Consider the following 15,529-nt stretch of genomic DNA (forward strand, 5'->3'; position numbering starts at 1 on the left):
TGTGGATGTAGATGCGGATGTAGATGTGGGTGTGGGTGTGGGTGTGGATGTGGGTGTGGGTGTGGATGTAGATAGGATATGGATGTGGATGTGGGTGTGGATGTAGATGTGGATGTGGGTGTGGATGTGGATGTGGATGTAGGTGTGGATGTAGATGTGGATGTGGATGTGGATGTAGATGTAGATGTGGATGTAGATAGGATGTGGATGTGGGTGTGGATGTGGATGTGGATGTAGGTGTGGATGTGGATGTGAGTGTGGATGTGGACATGGATGTGGATGTAGGTGTGGATGTGGATGTGGATGTAGTTGTGGATGTAGATGCAGATGTAGATGTGGATGTGGGTGTAGATGTGGGTGTGGATGTAGGTGTGGGTGTGGATGTGGATGTAAATGGATGTGATATGGATGTGGGTATAGGTGTGGGTATAGACACGATGTGGATATACATATGGATGTGATATGGATGTGGATAGGGATGTGGAGGTGGGTGTGGATGTGGATGTGGGTGTGGATGTGGACCTGGATGTGGGTGTGGGTGTGGATGTGGGTGTGGGTGTGGATGTGGATGTAAATGGATGTGATATGGATGTGGGTGTGGATGTAAATGGATGTGATATGGATGTGGATAGGGATGTGGAGGTGGATGTGGGTGTAGATGTGCACATGGATGTGGATGTAGGTGTGGAGGTGGATGTGGGTGTGGATGTAGATGTAGATGCGGATGTGGATGTGGACATGGATGTGGATGTGGACATGGATGTGGATGTAGTTGTGGATGTGGGTGTGGGTGTAGATGTGGACATGGATGTGGATGTAGGTGTGGATGTGGATGTGGGTGTGGGTGTGGGTGTGGATGTAGATGCAGATGTAGATGTGGATGTGGATGTAGGTGTGGATGTGGATGTGGGTGTGGGTGTGGATGTAGATGCAGATGTAGATGTGGATGTGGATGTAGGTGTGGGTGTGGGTGTGGATGTAAATGGATGTGATATGGATGTGGATAGGGATGTGGATGTGAATGTGGGTGTGGGTGTGGATGTGGGTGTGGATGTGGATGTAGATAGGATATGGATGTGGATGTAAATGGATGTGAGATGGATGTGGATAGGGATGTGGATGTGGATGTAGCTGTGGATATAGATGTGGATGTGGATATTGATGTGGGTGGACATGGATGTGGATGTAGGTGTGGGCGTGGATGTAGATATGGATATGGATGTAAATGTGCTTGTGATAGGGATGTGGATAGGGATGTGGATGTGGATAGGGATGTGGACGCGGATGTGGGTGTGGGTGTGGGTGTGGATGTAGATAGGATGTGGATGTAAATGGATGTGATGTGGATGTGGATAGGAATGTGGATGTGGATGTAGCTGTGGATATAGATGTGGATGTGGATATTGATGTGGACATGGATGTGGATGTGGGTGTGGGTGTGGGTGTAGATATGGATATGGATGTAAATGTGGATGTGATAGGGATGTGGATAGGGTTGTAGATATAGATGTGGATATTGATGTGGATGTAGATGTGGATATTGATGTGGATGTAGGTGTAGGTGTGGATGTACATGTGGATATACATATTGATATGAATATGGCTGTGGATACAGGTATATAAAAGTCAGCTGTCCACTAGTTGTTTTTAGCCAGCAACATCTGGGTTGCTTTGTTCAATATCCACGGAGAAGACAGCGCAGTCTTGTGGTTTCTTTATCCTTTCATGTCTCAATCCTAAATGGTTAAGGTAGCGATAACGTTTTGCAGAGCGCATTGAGGAGGAGTGTTGCCAGAGGAGAACCAGGGCAGTGGGAACTTGGCATTGGCAATGAGCAGATGGAGAAAGGGGTCTGGCTGGAGAAGAGTGGAACTGAGAGTCTAAAGACTGGAGGCTCACGGCAGTATAGTAGCATCTGGGGAACAGCTGGGATTCCTGAGAGGCTAACCCCAGAGATGACATTCAGCTCCTTCTCCCTTGCCTGTATTGTAGACATGCCAACATATGATAGGTAGGAAACCAAGGATTATATGTGCTTGTAATGGGAAAACAAAAATGAAGGTGGAAACTTCCCTGTTGACTGGCTTGCTTTTACTTTAGATTCACTTGGTTGGGGATTGGGAACTTTCAGAATCCATCACACACCTGTGCAAAACCTAGAGTAGAATCTAACATACAAACAAGTAGGCAAGGAGAAATAGAAAGTAAATGTTTGAAAATTCGATTTAATAGTATCCAAAAGTCTGTGGAGAATTTAAATAACAACTTTGGCCACTTTGATTGTATATGCAGTGTAATACCAAGTGGTAAAGATGAAAGGAGTTGTGTTTTTATTAACATTAATAGCCTTTGAAGAGTTATTTTTCATCAGAAGTAACAGATGGTTGATGATATTCCGCAGCAACAATTGATCTGAAAGACAAAAGGGGATCTAGGATATTTCATGAATAGTAATAATACATTCGTAGACATGTCTGGTTCTAAACCATTGTGATTTATTTTAACATTTACAAGGTCAAATGTGCAAAAGATATATAAAACATGAGTTTATTCTTCTTCCATTGTTATTTTGCTGAATACAGAATGTTGTTCTTATTGCATAACAGCTCATTGCAAATGGCTCCAGTCACAGAATTCAGTCGGAACGAGGTCCCCACTGCAGTGTACTCCACGCTGTAGAAGGTTTTGCTCTGGTTTTACTCTGCAGTTTCCAGGTGGCCACACGCAAACTGTCTGTTTTAATACTCAAGGAAATTCGAGCGTTATTTGTTGCCCTGGGACAGCCTGAGGTATGGATTTGTCTTCTGAATTTTTCCATTTCTTACTTTCAACTGTTCTGAAATTTAGATTAAAAAGTACAAATAATGCATTACTATTTCATGTACTTTTATGTTACATGTGGTGTCGCATTTTTCATTCATTGTTAGGTTTTAAACGATTGTAATAGCATTCTTGATCTACTAGATGTAAGTCATGTTTTCTAAAAGCAATAGAAAAGACCAATCCCAGTTCTCCAGGGACATTACTTTGCTAAGAAGTAAAGAATTTTAAGATTAATTTAGGCTATGGATCATTTCCTCCACAGTGTTCAGCACACATCTAATTAAGAAAATATTATTACTTTATGTTAGAGAATAAAATTGAAAAAATAATATATCTCATTTGAAATGATCAAGGTGCAAGTTTGGCAAATTGAAAGACGTTTAATCTTGATGATGGTAGAAAATGGCATCACAAAAAACATGTCCTCTTGAAATGGAAGAAGGAAGCCAATTATTAAGCATGATCAATGCCTGCTAACACCCCACATTTGGCCAAATACTGTACACCTTGTTCACAGAAAACACTTCTTGCTCTCTTGCAAGTAGCTTGGGTGGCCAAACCAAGTGCATAATTTGATGAAAGAAGGACCAGCTTTTCATGTCATATACTTCTTTAGAAAATTATCACTTTCTATTTTCTTCTTTTAAAAATAATTTGGTTTTATAATACTTGACATAGTCACTGTCTTTATAAAATATTTTCAACTTCACAGTCTTTTCTGTTCACATTTCTTTAGATAGCTTTCTGATATATTTCAGGGCCACATCTCTGGCATCTTTTAAATTAATCTCTAAGACATGCTATATTTTAGCAAACCTTCATCAAGTTTGTAATTATGAAAGTAATGATAATAATAATTACCATGTATGTGTCAGGTACTGTGCTAAGTGCTTTATACATAATATCTCATGTAACCCTCATAATAACCTAAAGATTGGTTTGGTTATTATCCCATTGTACAGATACTGAGACTGAGGCTTAGAGAGGTTAAATGCCTTCCCCAAAATCAACAGCTGGAATGTAACAGAGCCAAAATTCAACAACAGATATATACACATGGCTCTAATGCCCCACTTCTTAAGTGTTAATCCAGTAGACTGCATCAAGGATGTTCCTCATATGTTGTTTTCTTTGACCTGCCATAATGTTTTTTAAATATTGTCATTCACACACAAATAGAGACATTCTAAGGCTTTTCTATAAGGCTTTTGAGTAAATGATTTTATATTTTCAAATTTCTCCATAATAAAGGGTGGTGAATGAATATATAATGTATAAATAAATGAATATTCGTTTATATATTCATTACATATATTATGTTCATAATATATAAATGAATGGATGAATTTATTTATGATATATAAATGAATGAATCCATTCATTTATGTATTATTCATGTAGCATTTTCACTTAGATACTCTCTCGTGCCCTTTCCAATTTGCATCTTATATCAAATCGTTATATACTATGTAGATACTACAAAGAGTGTGTTGTCAGTCTGGTGTCTTTGGGACTAAAATTCAGTCACAGTAAACAATTTATCAGTTATTTTAACGCACCAGTGACTTAAAATAAGTAGCATTTTAGTTGGTGGTCTAACAAAGCATGTTCTTGCAGGATTTCTGCTTCTCGAAATTAATAACATGAACATCATAGTGAATAACGTATGGTGCTGGTAGATTCTCATGTACATGTATGAGTCTGAAATTCAGGTGTATGTCTTTTCAGTACAATGTGAAATTGGAATTCTAATTATCCTCCGTTAAACTTGAAAGATGAAGCTCAGAACCACAGGAGTTTTACTCACTGCCTTCCACCCTCTAGGCACTCACTTTTCTGTGAGAAAATACTTATCGCTGTCTCGCAAGCTGTCCTGCTTCATGTATCAGACGAAGGTGGTGGGGTGGGTGGGGAGGATTCATTTTCCCATAGAGAGTAATCGCCTCCCCTTTGTACAGGATGACGACAGGCCGATGATTGATGTCATGGATCAGCTAAGCTCTTCCATTCTAGAAAGTTTTATTCATGTAGCGGTTTCGGATTCAGTAAGTACACATTTGATTCCAATTAATGGCTCTTAAAAGCTCTGGACCTATCTAAAGTAGAGAGTCAATGAAAAATTATGTGGAATAATTTGGGTGTTTATGTCAGATTAGTAAACTGACCCAAAGGTACTTATGAAGATAAGACTAGTTTTTCAGATGTTAGTTTAAGAGACATTCAGATAAATTTCACACAAAATCTGAGTCTTAGGAATATAGACTCTTAGGAATTCCTAAGAATATATTCTTAGGAATATAGACAAATATAATATTTGTAAACTACAATTTTAAGCAGAATTGCTCAAGATTCTTAGGGAAAATTACTTTGCCTTTTTCATTGTACTTATCACTTAATATTAGACTTAACAATTAATATTGTACTTCTATTTATGTGGTACTTTATAGTTTAAAAAGTGCTTTCACATTTATTATTTGATTTGATTCTCACAGTTACTGAAACTCAAAAATGTTAAGGGATGAGTCCACAGTCACCCAAAAGGAGACTTTTAGAGCCCAGGGTCAAGTCTGGGCTCTTGAACTCTCCTTCCCAGGTTTGGCCTCTGAACCTAGGAAAGGTTTATCTGCTACACAAATACATTCTTCCTTTTTAAAAGCACATTGGCAACTTTCAATTTCCTGAACCAGTGTAGAAGGGAAATTTGAACTGATTTTAGTTATCTGACTTTAAAAATAAAAGTGTAAAAACAGGACCTGCATTAATTTGGGCTAAATAGCTGAAGGGAGGCAGGACAGAGCTGAGACTCCTTGCAGAATCCATGTTACTGATGTTGCGGATGCCTGATGTGCAGATACTTGTCAGATAATTATAAGTGTATGCAAAACCTGAAGACATTTCGGAGCTCTTCATGGCCCTTTCTAACTTGATTGAACACAGATTCCTATTTTTAGTAGCCCTGTTCTTGCTTATGGTCATAATAATAATACACTAAAACTATAAGCCAGGTACTACAGACCTTAACAGTCATAGTGAAATAGTCCTCCCTCCTTTAGAATTTCAAATTGTTTTGGCATGGAACGGAATATTAAGCTTTGTTTAATGTACGTATCCTACTTGCCTACAGATAGCGCTTTATATTTTGTTCATGTACTTTTGGTCTGTGTGTACCAAAATCAAAATCTTAAGCTGGGTAACTAGCTCAGCAATACTGAACTTAGGAAGATGTTCAGAAACGGGGAGAGAGTAATGGGAGAAGCGATGCCTGCTTTGTGCCAGGTGTTTTTACAGCTGTTATCTCATGTAATTCACTGAAAGATTTGGTGAGATCAGCATTATAATTCCCAAGTCATACATTCAATAAACAGAGATTCTGGGATGTTCAGTAATTTTCCCAGGTCACAGGCTTTGGGCAGAGCCTATGTTGCCATCTCATCTCTCAGACTCTGCAGCTCCATCTATGCCCCTTACAGCCTATTGACCATTGAGGCCACTATTAAAACACTCTTACCCGTGGGAACTCATAAACCCAACAGATAAACTTACCATTTTACATGCCTAACAAACATAAAAGCAGTGTCCTCTCTTGGCACAATAGCTGGATTTTTTGAAAATTGATGTCCCCTGAACTTTGGTATCTAGACTTAGAACAAAATGGAATATAAGAACTTATTAATATAGATATTTACCTTTCAAGAGATTTCAAGAGATTTTTATTTTTACTTGCTGTCATAGGGCGAGAATATGTAGGTATCTTGGCCGGGTGTGGTGGTTCACGCCTATAATGCCAGCACTTTCGGAGGCCGAAGTAGGCAGATCACTTGAGGTCAAGAATTCGAGACCAGCCTGGCCAACATGGTGAAACCCTGTCTCTCCTAAACAATAATACAAAAATTAGCCAGGCATGGTGGCGTGTGCCTGTAATCCCAGCTACTTGGGAGGCTGAGGTACAAGAATCACTTGAACCTGGGAGGCAGAAGTGGCAGTGAGCCAAGATCACACCACTGCACTCCAATCTGTGTGACAGAGCAAGACTCTGTCTTCATACGTACATACATACATCATACATAAAATAAGAATATGTAGGTATCTTATCTCAAAAACTGTCAGTAGAATGCCCTTCATAAAAGAGATTGTGCTTAGCCCTCTCTCTAAATCAAAGGGAAGATATTTTAGTGTAAGGAAAGATAGAGAAGATCATAGCTTTAAGAATGTATTAATTACAATGATAAAAACATTTGTGAATCTCAGAGATGAATAACTTTTCAGAATTTTAAAATAGTGAATCCATGATTCAGTTTAAATTTACTGTCATATGTTCATTCAACAAATAATTAGTGAACAGCTTCTGTGTACTGATACACAGTGCTCTGTGACGATAAACCTGTCAAAATATGATCCAAGTTCTTAAATTTTGCACTTAAGCTGCTTGTCATCTAGCATAGGAAGACTGATGACCACACACCAAGGTCAAATGTGGTAGGTGCAGGATTGGTATTTCAGATTCAAAGCCAGTCCAGTGCACTCAGGAAAAGCAGTGTGCAAGAATGAGTATCCAGGCTGAGCCCTGTGGAGGAGGGATAACTTCAGTTTGGGTTTAACTCACAACCTACCTCTTATACCTACAGGCAACGTTACCACTCACCCACAATGTGGATCTGCAGTGGTTGGTGGAATGGAACGCAGTCCTGGTCAATAGTCATTATGATGTGAAAAGCCCTTCCCATGTCTGGATATTCGCACAGTCTGTCAAAGACCCATGGGTCCTCTGCCTCTTCAGCTTCCTCCGGCAGGAGAATTTACCCAAGCACTGCCCCACAGCCCTCAGCTATGCCTGGCCTTATGCCTTCACTCGACTCCAGTCAGTGATGCCTCTGGTGGACCCAAAGTAAGGGATCCTTGTGTTTTCCTCTGCCCTGTTGTTTTTCCATTTGCCCTCTTAAATTTTCATTTTGTACAAGAGATTGGGATGTTATCATCCCAATTTCTGAACTTCCTACTAGAAAATTCTTAACATTGAGTAAAAACATTAAAAAAATTTTGTCTAAAGCTGGTGGGTTTTTCCCTCAATAATCAGTATGATTGTCTAAGTCTATAATTTCAGACTTTTAATGGTAAAAGATACTTGAAAGTTCTTCTGTTTGACTTCTCATCCAATGCAGATACTCTTTGAATAATATTCTCAATCGACAGTTGTTCAACTCTATTTGAGTACTTCCTGTGATCTTTATTTAATAAGTGATATTTAAAATCCAGAACTTAGTTTCACTCTTGTTTTTGACTCCATATTTCTAGTAGCCCAATTAATGCCAAGAAAACCAGCACTGCCGGCAGCGGAGACAACTATGTCACTTTGTGGAGAAACTACCTAATTCTTTGTTTTGGAGTTGCAAAACCCAGTATTATGAGCCCAGGACACTTAAGAGCTTCCACTCCAGAGATAATGGCGACCACACCTGATGGTACAGTGAGCTACGATAACAAGGTGACATGACATGCTTCAGAAGAATTATTCTGTAAGGTTTTTTTTTAGCTTGTTTGTCTAGAGTTCACAGTGCACATTGCACTGTGCCTGCCATCTGGAGTATTATGGGATCAGATTTTCATCCTACACATTTCTAAATTCCATTGAGTGTTTACATGAATAATTTATTACTCCTCCCTGACAAGTGGGGAACCAAAGATAAAGAAAAGTTGAGAAACTTGCTTAAGACCATAGAGTGACTTGTATTTATTCGTGCCCTGAGGTTTGGTTTGTGTCCTACAACACCACACTGCATTTCTGTCCCTCCTCACCGAGTATTCACCTTTAAATCATGCCTTGATTAAATAAATTATCTTGTTAAAGATAGCTTTGTAGACTTAAATGGTTTTAAAATGAAGAAAACCATTATAAAAATTTTTTTTAGAATTTGTGTTACACTAAAAAAATTTTTTTTAGAATTGCATTCATTTTGCTGTATTAGATTTGTGGGGTTGTGTGTGTGTGTGTGTGTGTGTGTGTGTGTGTGTGTGTGTGTGTGTTTCCTGAAATGATGGCAGTGCCTTGGGATGTGGTTCAGTACTTTGAAACTGTTACAATGGAATCATCCTTTGATTAATGGAACCATCCGTTACCATGTTACCTCTTTTTCACTTGTATTCAACTTGTTTCAGGCCATAGGCACCCCATCGGTGGGAGTTCTGTTAAAGCAGTTGGTGCCTTTGATGAGACTAGAGAGCATTGAGATCACAGAGTCCTTAGTTTTAGGATTTGGAAGAACAAATTCCCTTGTTTTCAGGTACAGTAGTCTTAATGAGTTGTTCTAAATTCATACATGCTGCTGCTATTGTCATTCCTCAATTAACTCAAATTTGAGTCTGTGTGTTGGCGGGTACCTGGAGAGTTTATAGGCTTTGTGCGACTCCCACTACATCGTCTTGGTTGATGTGCATGTAACAAGCATTCCTTGCAACTGCCTCACCTGTCACTTTTAGTCATTGCAACTTTGATTTTACCTCTCAAATTTTATTTCACTGGCAAGCTTTGTTTTAGACAACGATAAATGAAGATAATTCAGTATCACTCCCAGTAAGCCAGACTGTTCAGAGGCTATCACATCAAAATAATAGCAGTCTGCTCATCAGACATTTACCAACGGACTCTCAAAGGTTAAGCATTGATAAAACCCTTTCTAATGTGTTAAGTTCCGTTGGTTGATCTTTCTTTCTTTCTTTCTTTCTTTCTTTCTTTCTTTCTTTCTTTCTTTCTTTCTTTCTTTCTTTCTTTCTTTCTTTCTTTCTGTCTTTCTCTCTCTCTCTCTCTCTTTCTTTCTTTCTTTCTTTCTTTCTTTCCTTTTTTGTTTGTTTGTTTGTTTGTTTGTTTGAGACAGAGTCTCGCTCTGTTGCCAGGCTGGAGTGCAGTGGCGCAATCTCAGCTCACTGCAACCTCTGCCTCCTGGATTCAAGCAATTCTCCTGCCTCAGTCTTCCGAGTAGCTGGGACTACAGACCTGCACCACCATGTCCAGCTAATGTTCGTATTTATAGTAGAGACGGGGTTTCACCATGTTGGTCAGGCTGTTCTCAAACTTCTGACCTCAAGTGATCCACCTGTCTCAGCCTCCCAAAGTGCTGGGATTACAGGTGTGAGCCACCACACCCAACTTGGTTGATCTTTCTGTAGGGCACTTTCTTTGCCTTAATATAACCATATACCTGCTTTTTGGATTCCTTATTTATTCACATTTGCAATTAGATAAACATTCCATCTGAAGCACTGTCAAAGCCTTTGAAAGAGACATTGTAAAATGTTAGTTTGGGTTGCCTCTGATGACTTTAGCTAAGCAACAAAACCCTATATGGACAAATAAAATCTCAAACAAAATTTTCCATGTAGATAGAAATGAGAAACCTGCAAGCATTTGTGAGAAACCCTACTTGAAAAATAAAGATTAATAAGATATTAATTAATCTTTAATTAATCTGGGCCCAGCCCAGATTTCATTCTTAAAAGAAGTAATTGTGGGTTCTGACTGTGTAGGTACCAGTTAACCAGAGTTTTACTAGTTATTGGTTAATTAGTTAAGACAAAATATCATATAGAAATGCAAGGAGATGGCTGGGCGCAGTGGCTCATGCCTGTAATCCCAGCACTTTGGGAGGCTAAAGCGGGTGGATCCCTGAGGTCAGGAGTTCAAGACCAGCCTGGGCAACATGGTGAAACCCCATCTCTACTAAAAATACAAAAACTAGCCAGGCATGGTGGTGTGCACCTGTAGTCCCAGCTACTCAGGAGGCTGAGGCAGGAGAATAGCTTGAACCCGGGAGGCAGAGGTTGCAGTGCACTCCAGCCTGGGCGGCAGAGTGAGACTCTGTCACCAAAAAAAGAAAAGAAAAGAAAAGAAATACAAGGAGATAACAATAACAATCCCTGAAATTACCCAACATTCTTTCCCGAATAATCTAAGATTGTTTTGCATATATGGACCTCTAAATATTCCTAGAGACAGGTAAGATTATGTAACCAACTAGCCTCATGAGTCTAGAAAACTTAATGTCTCTGGGCTTCAGTTTTCTCAACTGTAAAATTGGCATAGTAAACAAACATAAATAAGTGTATCTGTCTAGGTTTTTAAATGTTAGTATAATTATAGAGTCCATCTCATAAATTTATTGAGAGGACATATTAAATGTAAATATTCACAATGTAAAGATTTGTTAAATGGCCGCTGTAAAGTGGAGGAGACTATCGATGTTATTCCCATTTCTTCGATGAAGAAATTCTAATGTCTGCATTGGAGAAATCAGGAATAGAACCCAGGCTTTCTGTCTCTCAGTATGGAATGGCATATAGTTTACTCCCATCTTTGGATTTTCCTGGCTGGTGATGTTTAATAGAACAAAATGTCCTACCAGAAAGTACAAGGTTTTCAAACCTGGGCGTACTGTAGACAAAATACCTACATACTAGTCTGACAACAAGCTACATCTTCTCTTTTTGTCTGTTTTTTTGACCTAACGATTCAGAAGTTATTTCTTGAAGAAGAGAACTAATTAGATTAGAAAGTGTAATGTTGAGAACTGGAGATAATCAGGACAAAGACATATATTGTGATCAAGATTTATATTTTTACTATATAAAAGGTTTTGATGAAAATCTCAAAATTTTAGTACTTGCCATACAGAATTTTTTATTTATTATATAGTGGATATAAAGGAATTTAGCTCTGAAATCCAAAAAAGGCTTTGTTTTAAAGTCAACTAGAGGTCAGTCTCCTGAGCACAGATCCCAAATGCAGCGCTGGGGTAATCGCACCCATCTCTTTTCCACTAATTAGACTGAAAATTTCTTGTGTGCAGGGGCTCAATTTTATTTATCTTCAGCTCCATAGCTTGTAGTAAAGTACTTGAATTTAGAAAATACTTGGAAAATATTGTTTGTTTAATTGTTCACATAGGGTTTGTTTGTTTTTGCCATAGAGATCTCCGGAACATTAAATCAAAATCAAGTCAATAAATAGTTACTGAGCCAAAATTATATGCATAGCACTGGAATTAAGACGAATAATACAAAGTGTGGACAATACCTGTTTCCAGCCTAGCACACGATTGGGAAATGGAAAGGTCAGGGAGATTGCAGTGTTAGAAGCAAAGTGCAAACAGCAAGTGATTTGGGATGGAATGGATATAGAGTATTTAGTGACAAGTTCGGTGTCAAAAACAGTGAATTTCAAAACTGACCTTTTTCGTCCGTAGAGAACTGGTAGAAGAACTTCATCCATTAATGAAAGAAGCTCTGGAAAGAAGACCAGAGGTAAGAATTTGAATTTACATAGTTAAGGCTTGGTTTTTGGACAATCATCTGAATTTAAATCAAACCCAGTGGTTTCCCCTAAAGAATACAAACACCTAACAGCTTTTAACAATGACTCTTGATATTTTAACTTTTGTTGTTTTTGTTATTTTTCAGTTTTCATTAAGTAATTAGTATAAAATGGTTCTATAGATTTTATGTCCTAAACATATAAATGCAAAACAACTTAAAATACTCATGTATGTCAACTATTACATTCTTTTGCAGGAGATTTGAATTAAAATTGAATTTTGGGTTTTTGTGTGTTTGCTTGTTTTTTTTACAAGTAGTTGAATGGCCAAGAATGTAATTTGTCTCATCTGGCATATGAGGCATTTTCCCCAGCATCACCTTCCCTGAAGTGAATTCTGAAAAGTTTTTGTACCCGGATAAAAATAATAAAAAGACTAGAAAAGGGCCGGGCATGGTGGCTCACGCCTGTAATCCCAGCACTTTGGGAGGCCGAAGCAGGCGAATCACCAGGTCAAGAGATCGAGACTATCCTGGCCAACATGGTGAAACCCCATCTTTACTAAAAATACAAAAATTAGCTGGGCTTGGTGGCGCGCACCTGTAGTCCCAGCTACTCGGGAGGCTGAGGCAGGAGAATCGCTTGAACCTGGGAGGTGGAGGTTGCAGTGAGCTGAGATCACGCCACTGCACTCCAGCCTGGGTGACAGAGCAAGACTCTGTCTCAAAAAAAAAAAAAAAGAAAAAGAAAGAGAAAATAAACTTTCTCATATAGTAGCAATGATACAAGAAATAGCAGAAATTAGGTCAGGTGCAGTAGCTCATGCCTGTAATCCCAGCACTTTGGGAGGCCAATGTGGAAGGATGACTTGAGGCTAAGAGTTTGAGACCACGCTGCAAGACCTAGGTCTACAAAAATGTTTAAAATTAGCCGAGTGTGGTGATGCATGTCTGTAGTCCCAGCTATTCGAGTAGCCGGGTGTGGTGGTGCACGCCTATAGTCCTAGCTACTCAAGAGGCTGAGGCAGAAGGATCACTTGAGCCCAGGAGTTCAAGGTTACAGTGAGCCAAGATCACACCACTGCACTCCAGCCTGGGTGACACGGTGAGATCCTATCTCAAAAATAAATAAATAAATAAAATGTAAAAATAAAGAAATAACAGAAATTCAGCAGTGTGAATAAGAACAGTGTTACTTCCATGACCGGAACTGGGATTACTTCATGTTCCCTGCCCCTTTCATTGGTTTCAGATGCTTCCGCCTTTCAGCAGACACTGGGAGCAGCTAGGAAATGAGGCTTGTTGTTTCTCAACATTTCCACCTAATATTTACTGACCCACTTATGATGTGTTTCTCTTACAGCCTGTAGATAGCAAGCATTTCCTCTGAGGATTAGGAAGAAAGCAAAATATATGCTGACTGTTATGCTTAGAAAATTGAAAATGACTAGATTATGCCTCTTCTTAATACCATTTTCTAAAGCAAAGTTAATATTGTTTTGCCCATGTCTGTAAGTGATACTACCTCTTTCTACACAGAACAAGAAACGCCGAGAACGGCGAGACTTGTTAAGGCTACAGCTACTTCGAATTTTCGAACTTCTGGCTGATGCTGGTGTAATAAGTGACAGGTAGGGTCAGAATTCTACCAAGTTGCTCTCTTCTCACCATACTGATCTTTTTGTCTTTCTTTCTGTCTCTCTCTTTTCTTTTGTTTTTAAATATAATACCCTTAACTTAGAAAAATCCAAAAAGCTCGCTTTTTCTTTTTTCATATTTTCTTTATACTGCATATAGGTTAGGAACAACTTTAGTGTATGAGTTGTGACAGTGAATCTTAGTTTTCATGAAGCCTGTATTAGTTTGACATAAAGACTGATCATCTAAAAATTTAATTTTCCTTTATTCCAGCACAAATGGAGCCTTAGAGCGGGATACTTTAGCCCTGGGAGCTTTGTTCTTAGAATACGTGGACTTGACCCGCATGCTCCTAGAAGCTGAAAATGACAAAGAAGTTGAAATTCTTAAAGATATCCGGGCACATTTTAGTGCAATGGTCGCCAACTTGATTCAGTGTGTTCCAGGTACAGTGATCCATTACAAGAAATTACCATTCATGCTCGGAAGCCCATTTGTATTCTTTATTACCGTGCTTTCCTCTTTAACCCTACTGGCCTTTATGCAGGTCTGGGATGGGATTATTTACTTTGAGATACTAGGACATATATATGAGAACAGATTGTCATTACTCAGCACAGAGTTGGAAAGGGAATGATAAGTATTAAATCTGGCTTTGTGTGTGTCATTTCTATTCTTTGTTTTGTTTTCCATCTGAAAATGAACTGATGTGATTTCCATAGGAAGGAAGTAATTCAGAGGGAACATTCACACAGGTTTCATTTTTTTTCACATTGTCTCTGTACTAATCTGTGAACAGGTAATTTCAGCAATATTTCTTCTCTCTGACTGTATCCTACCAACACATTAAATGTAATTATATAAAGCTAAATATATTTTACATTTGATTAAATATTACATTATGGAGAAAATTATCTTTCACAGAGCAAATGGGTATGAAACATATTCATTCTAATAGAACATAGAAAATAAAATAGCTGGTCAGTTTGCTATAAAAAATTATTATAATTAAAAGTTTTTGGTATTATTACAAAAAGCCCCTTGTCAACTAATGTTTCTGCTTTTCACCATTTTGATGTTAGTAGCCTCCTTACCAATCCTTCTCAGCTTCAGTGACTCTAAATTACGATTTGAGTTTGCTTCTTCAGTTAAAGTGAAGTACCTATGTGAGTTTGAAATAGACAGTCTATGCTATTTCCGAGTTCTCTTAAAGATGGGCAGCAGTCAAAAAACATTTAATATGTAAGCAGCAGCTGAGTGGGAAGTGTTGCAGTTTTCCCAGGTATTGATTAGAAAAAAATCCCTGCAGGTCTTATTTTTTATCTTTCTTTCCCACTCTGAGTCAAGGTGCTGCTGACTGCAGCATGAGGATGGGAAGAGCAAACACTTAGAAAAGAAAACATGGCTTGACTTTTTAAGTGCATGTTGCATTGCCTAAAGAAAATCGTAGTTAAAAAATCAAGTGGTTCCTTTCCTCAAAATGTAAGAAATATACATAATAGCCATATAGAGTATTTCCAGTCTTGTAACCTCTAAGTGTTTTTTTCTCCGTAGTTCACCACCGAAGATTTCTCTTCCCCCAGCAAAGCCTGAGGCACCATCTTTTCATCTTATTCAGCCAGTGGGCAGGACCCTTCAGCATTATGTTCACTCCTCTGGATCGTTACAGTGACAGAAATCATCAGATTACAAGATATCAGTATTGCGCATTAAAAGTAGGTGACACTGTACTCACGAATGACTTTTGTCAGATGGATGGTCTCTCTCA

The 15,529-nt window shown here is 38.6% G+C and overlaps 1 protein-coding gene across 3 annotated transcripts in view; it reads left to right on the forward strand.

The window, feature by feature from the left end:
• FRY (FRY microtubule binding protein) overlaps positions 1-15,529 on the forward strand; it is a 274,917-nt gene that overhangs the window by 145,426 nt on the left and 113,962 nt on the right. For all 3 annotated transcript variants that reach the window (XM_037986846.2, XM_007960079.3, XM_073013220.1), the window contains exons 19-27: positions 2,607-2,789; positions 4,782-4,868; positions 7,449-7,708; positions 8,116-8,305; positions 8,977-9,101; positions 12,057-12,114; positions 13,663-13,754; positions 14,035-14,207; positions 15,316-15,476. In XM_037986846.2, the coding sequence (XP_037842774.1) occupies positions 2,607-2,789; positions 4,782-4,868; positions 7,449-7,708; positions 8,116-8,305; positions 8,977-9,101; positions 12,057-12,114; positions 13,663-13,754; positions 14,035-14,207; positions 15,316-15,476 (1,329 nt within the window). The remainder of the gene's footprint in view (positions 1-2,606; positions 2,790-4,781; positions 4,869-7,448; positions 7,709-8,115; positions 8,306-8,976; positions 9,102-12,056; positions 12,115-13,662; positions 13,755-14,034; positions 14,208-15,315; positions 15,477-15,529) is intronic.

This window comes from Chlorocebus sabaeus, chromosome 3, assembly GCF_047675955.1.
Source record: "Chlorocebus sabaeus isolate Y175 chromosome 3, mChlSab1.0.hap1, whole genome shotgun sequence".
NCBI lineage: Eukaryota > Metazoa > Chordata > Mammalia > Primates > Cercopithecidae > Chlorocebus > Chlorocebus sabaeus.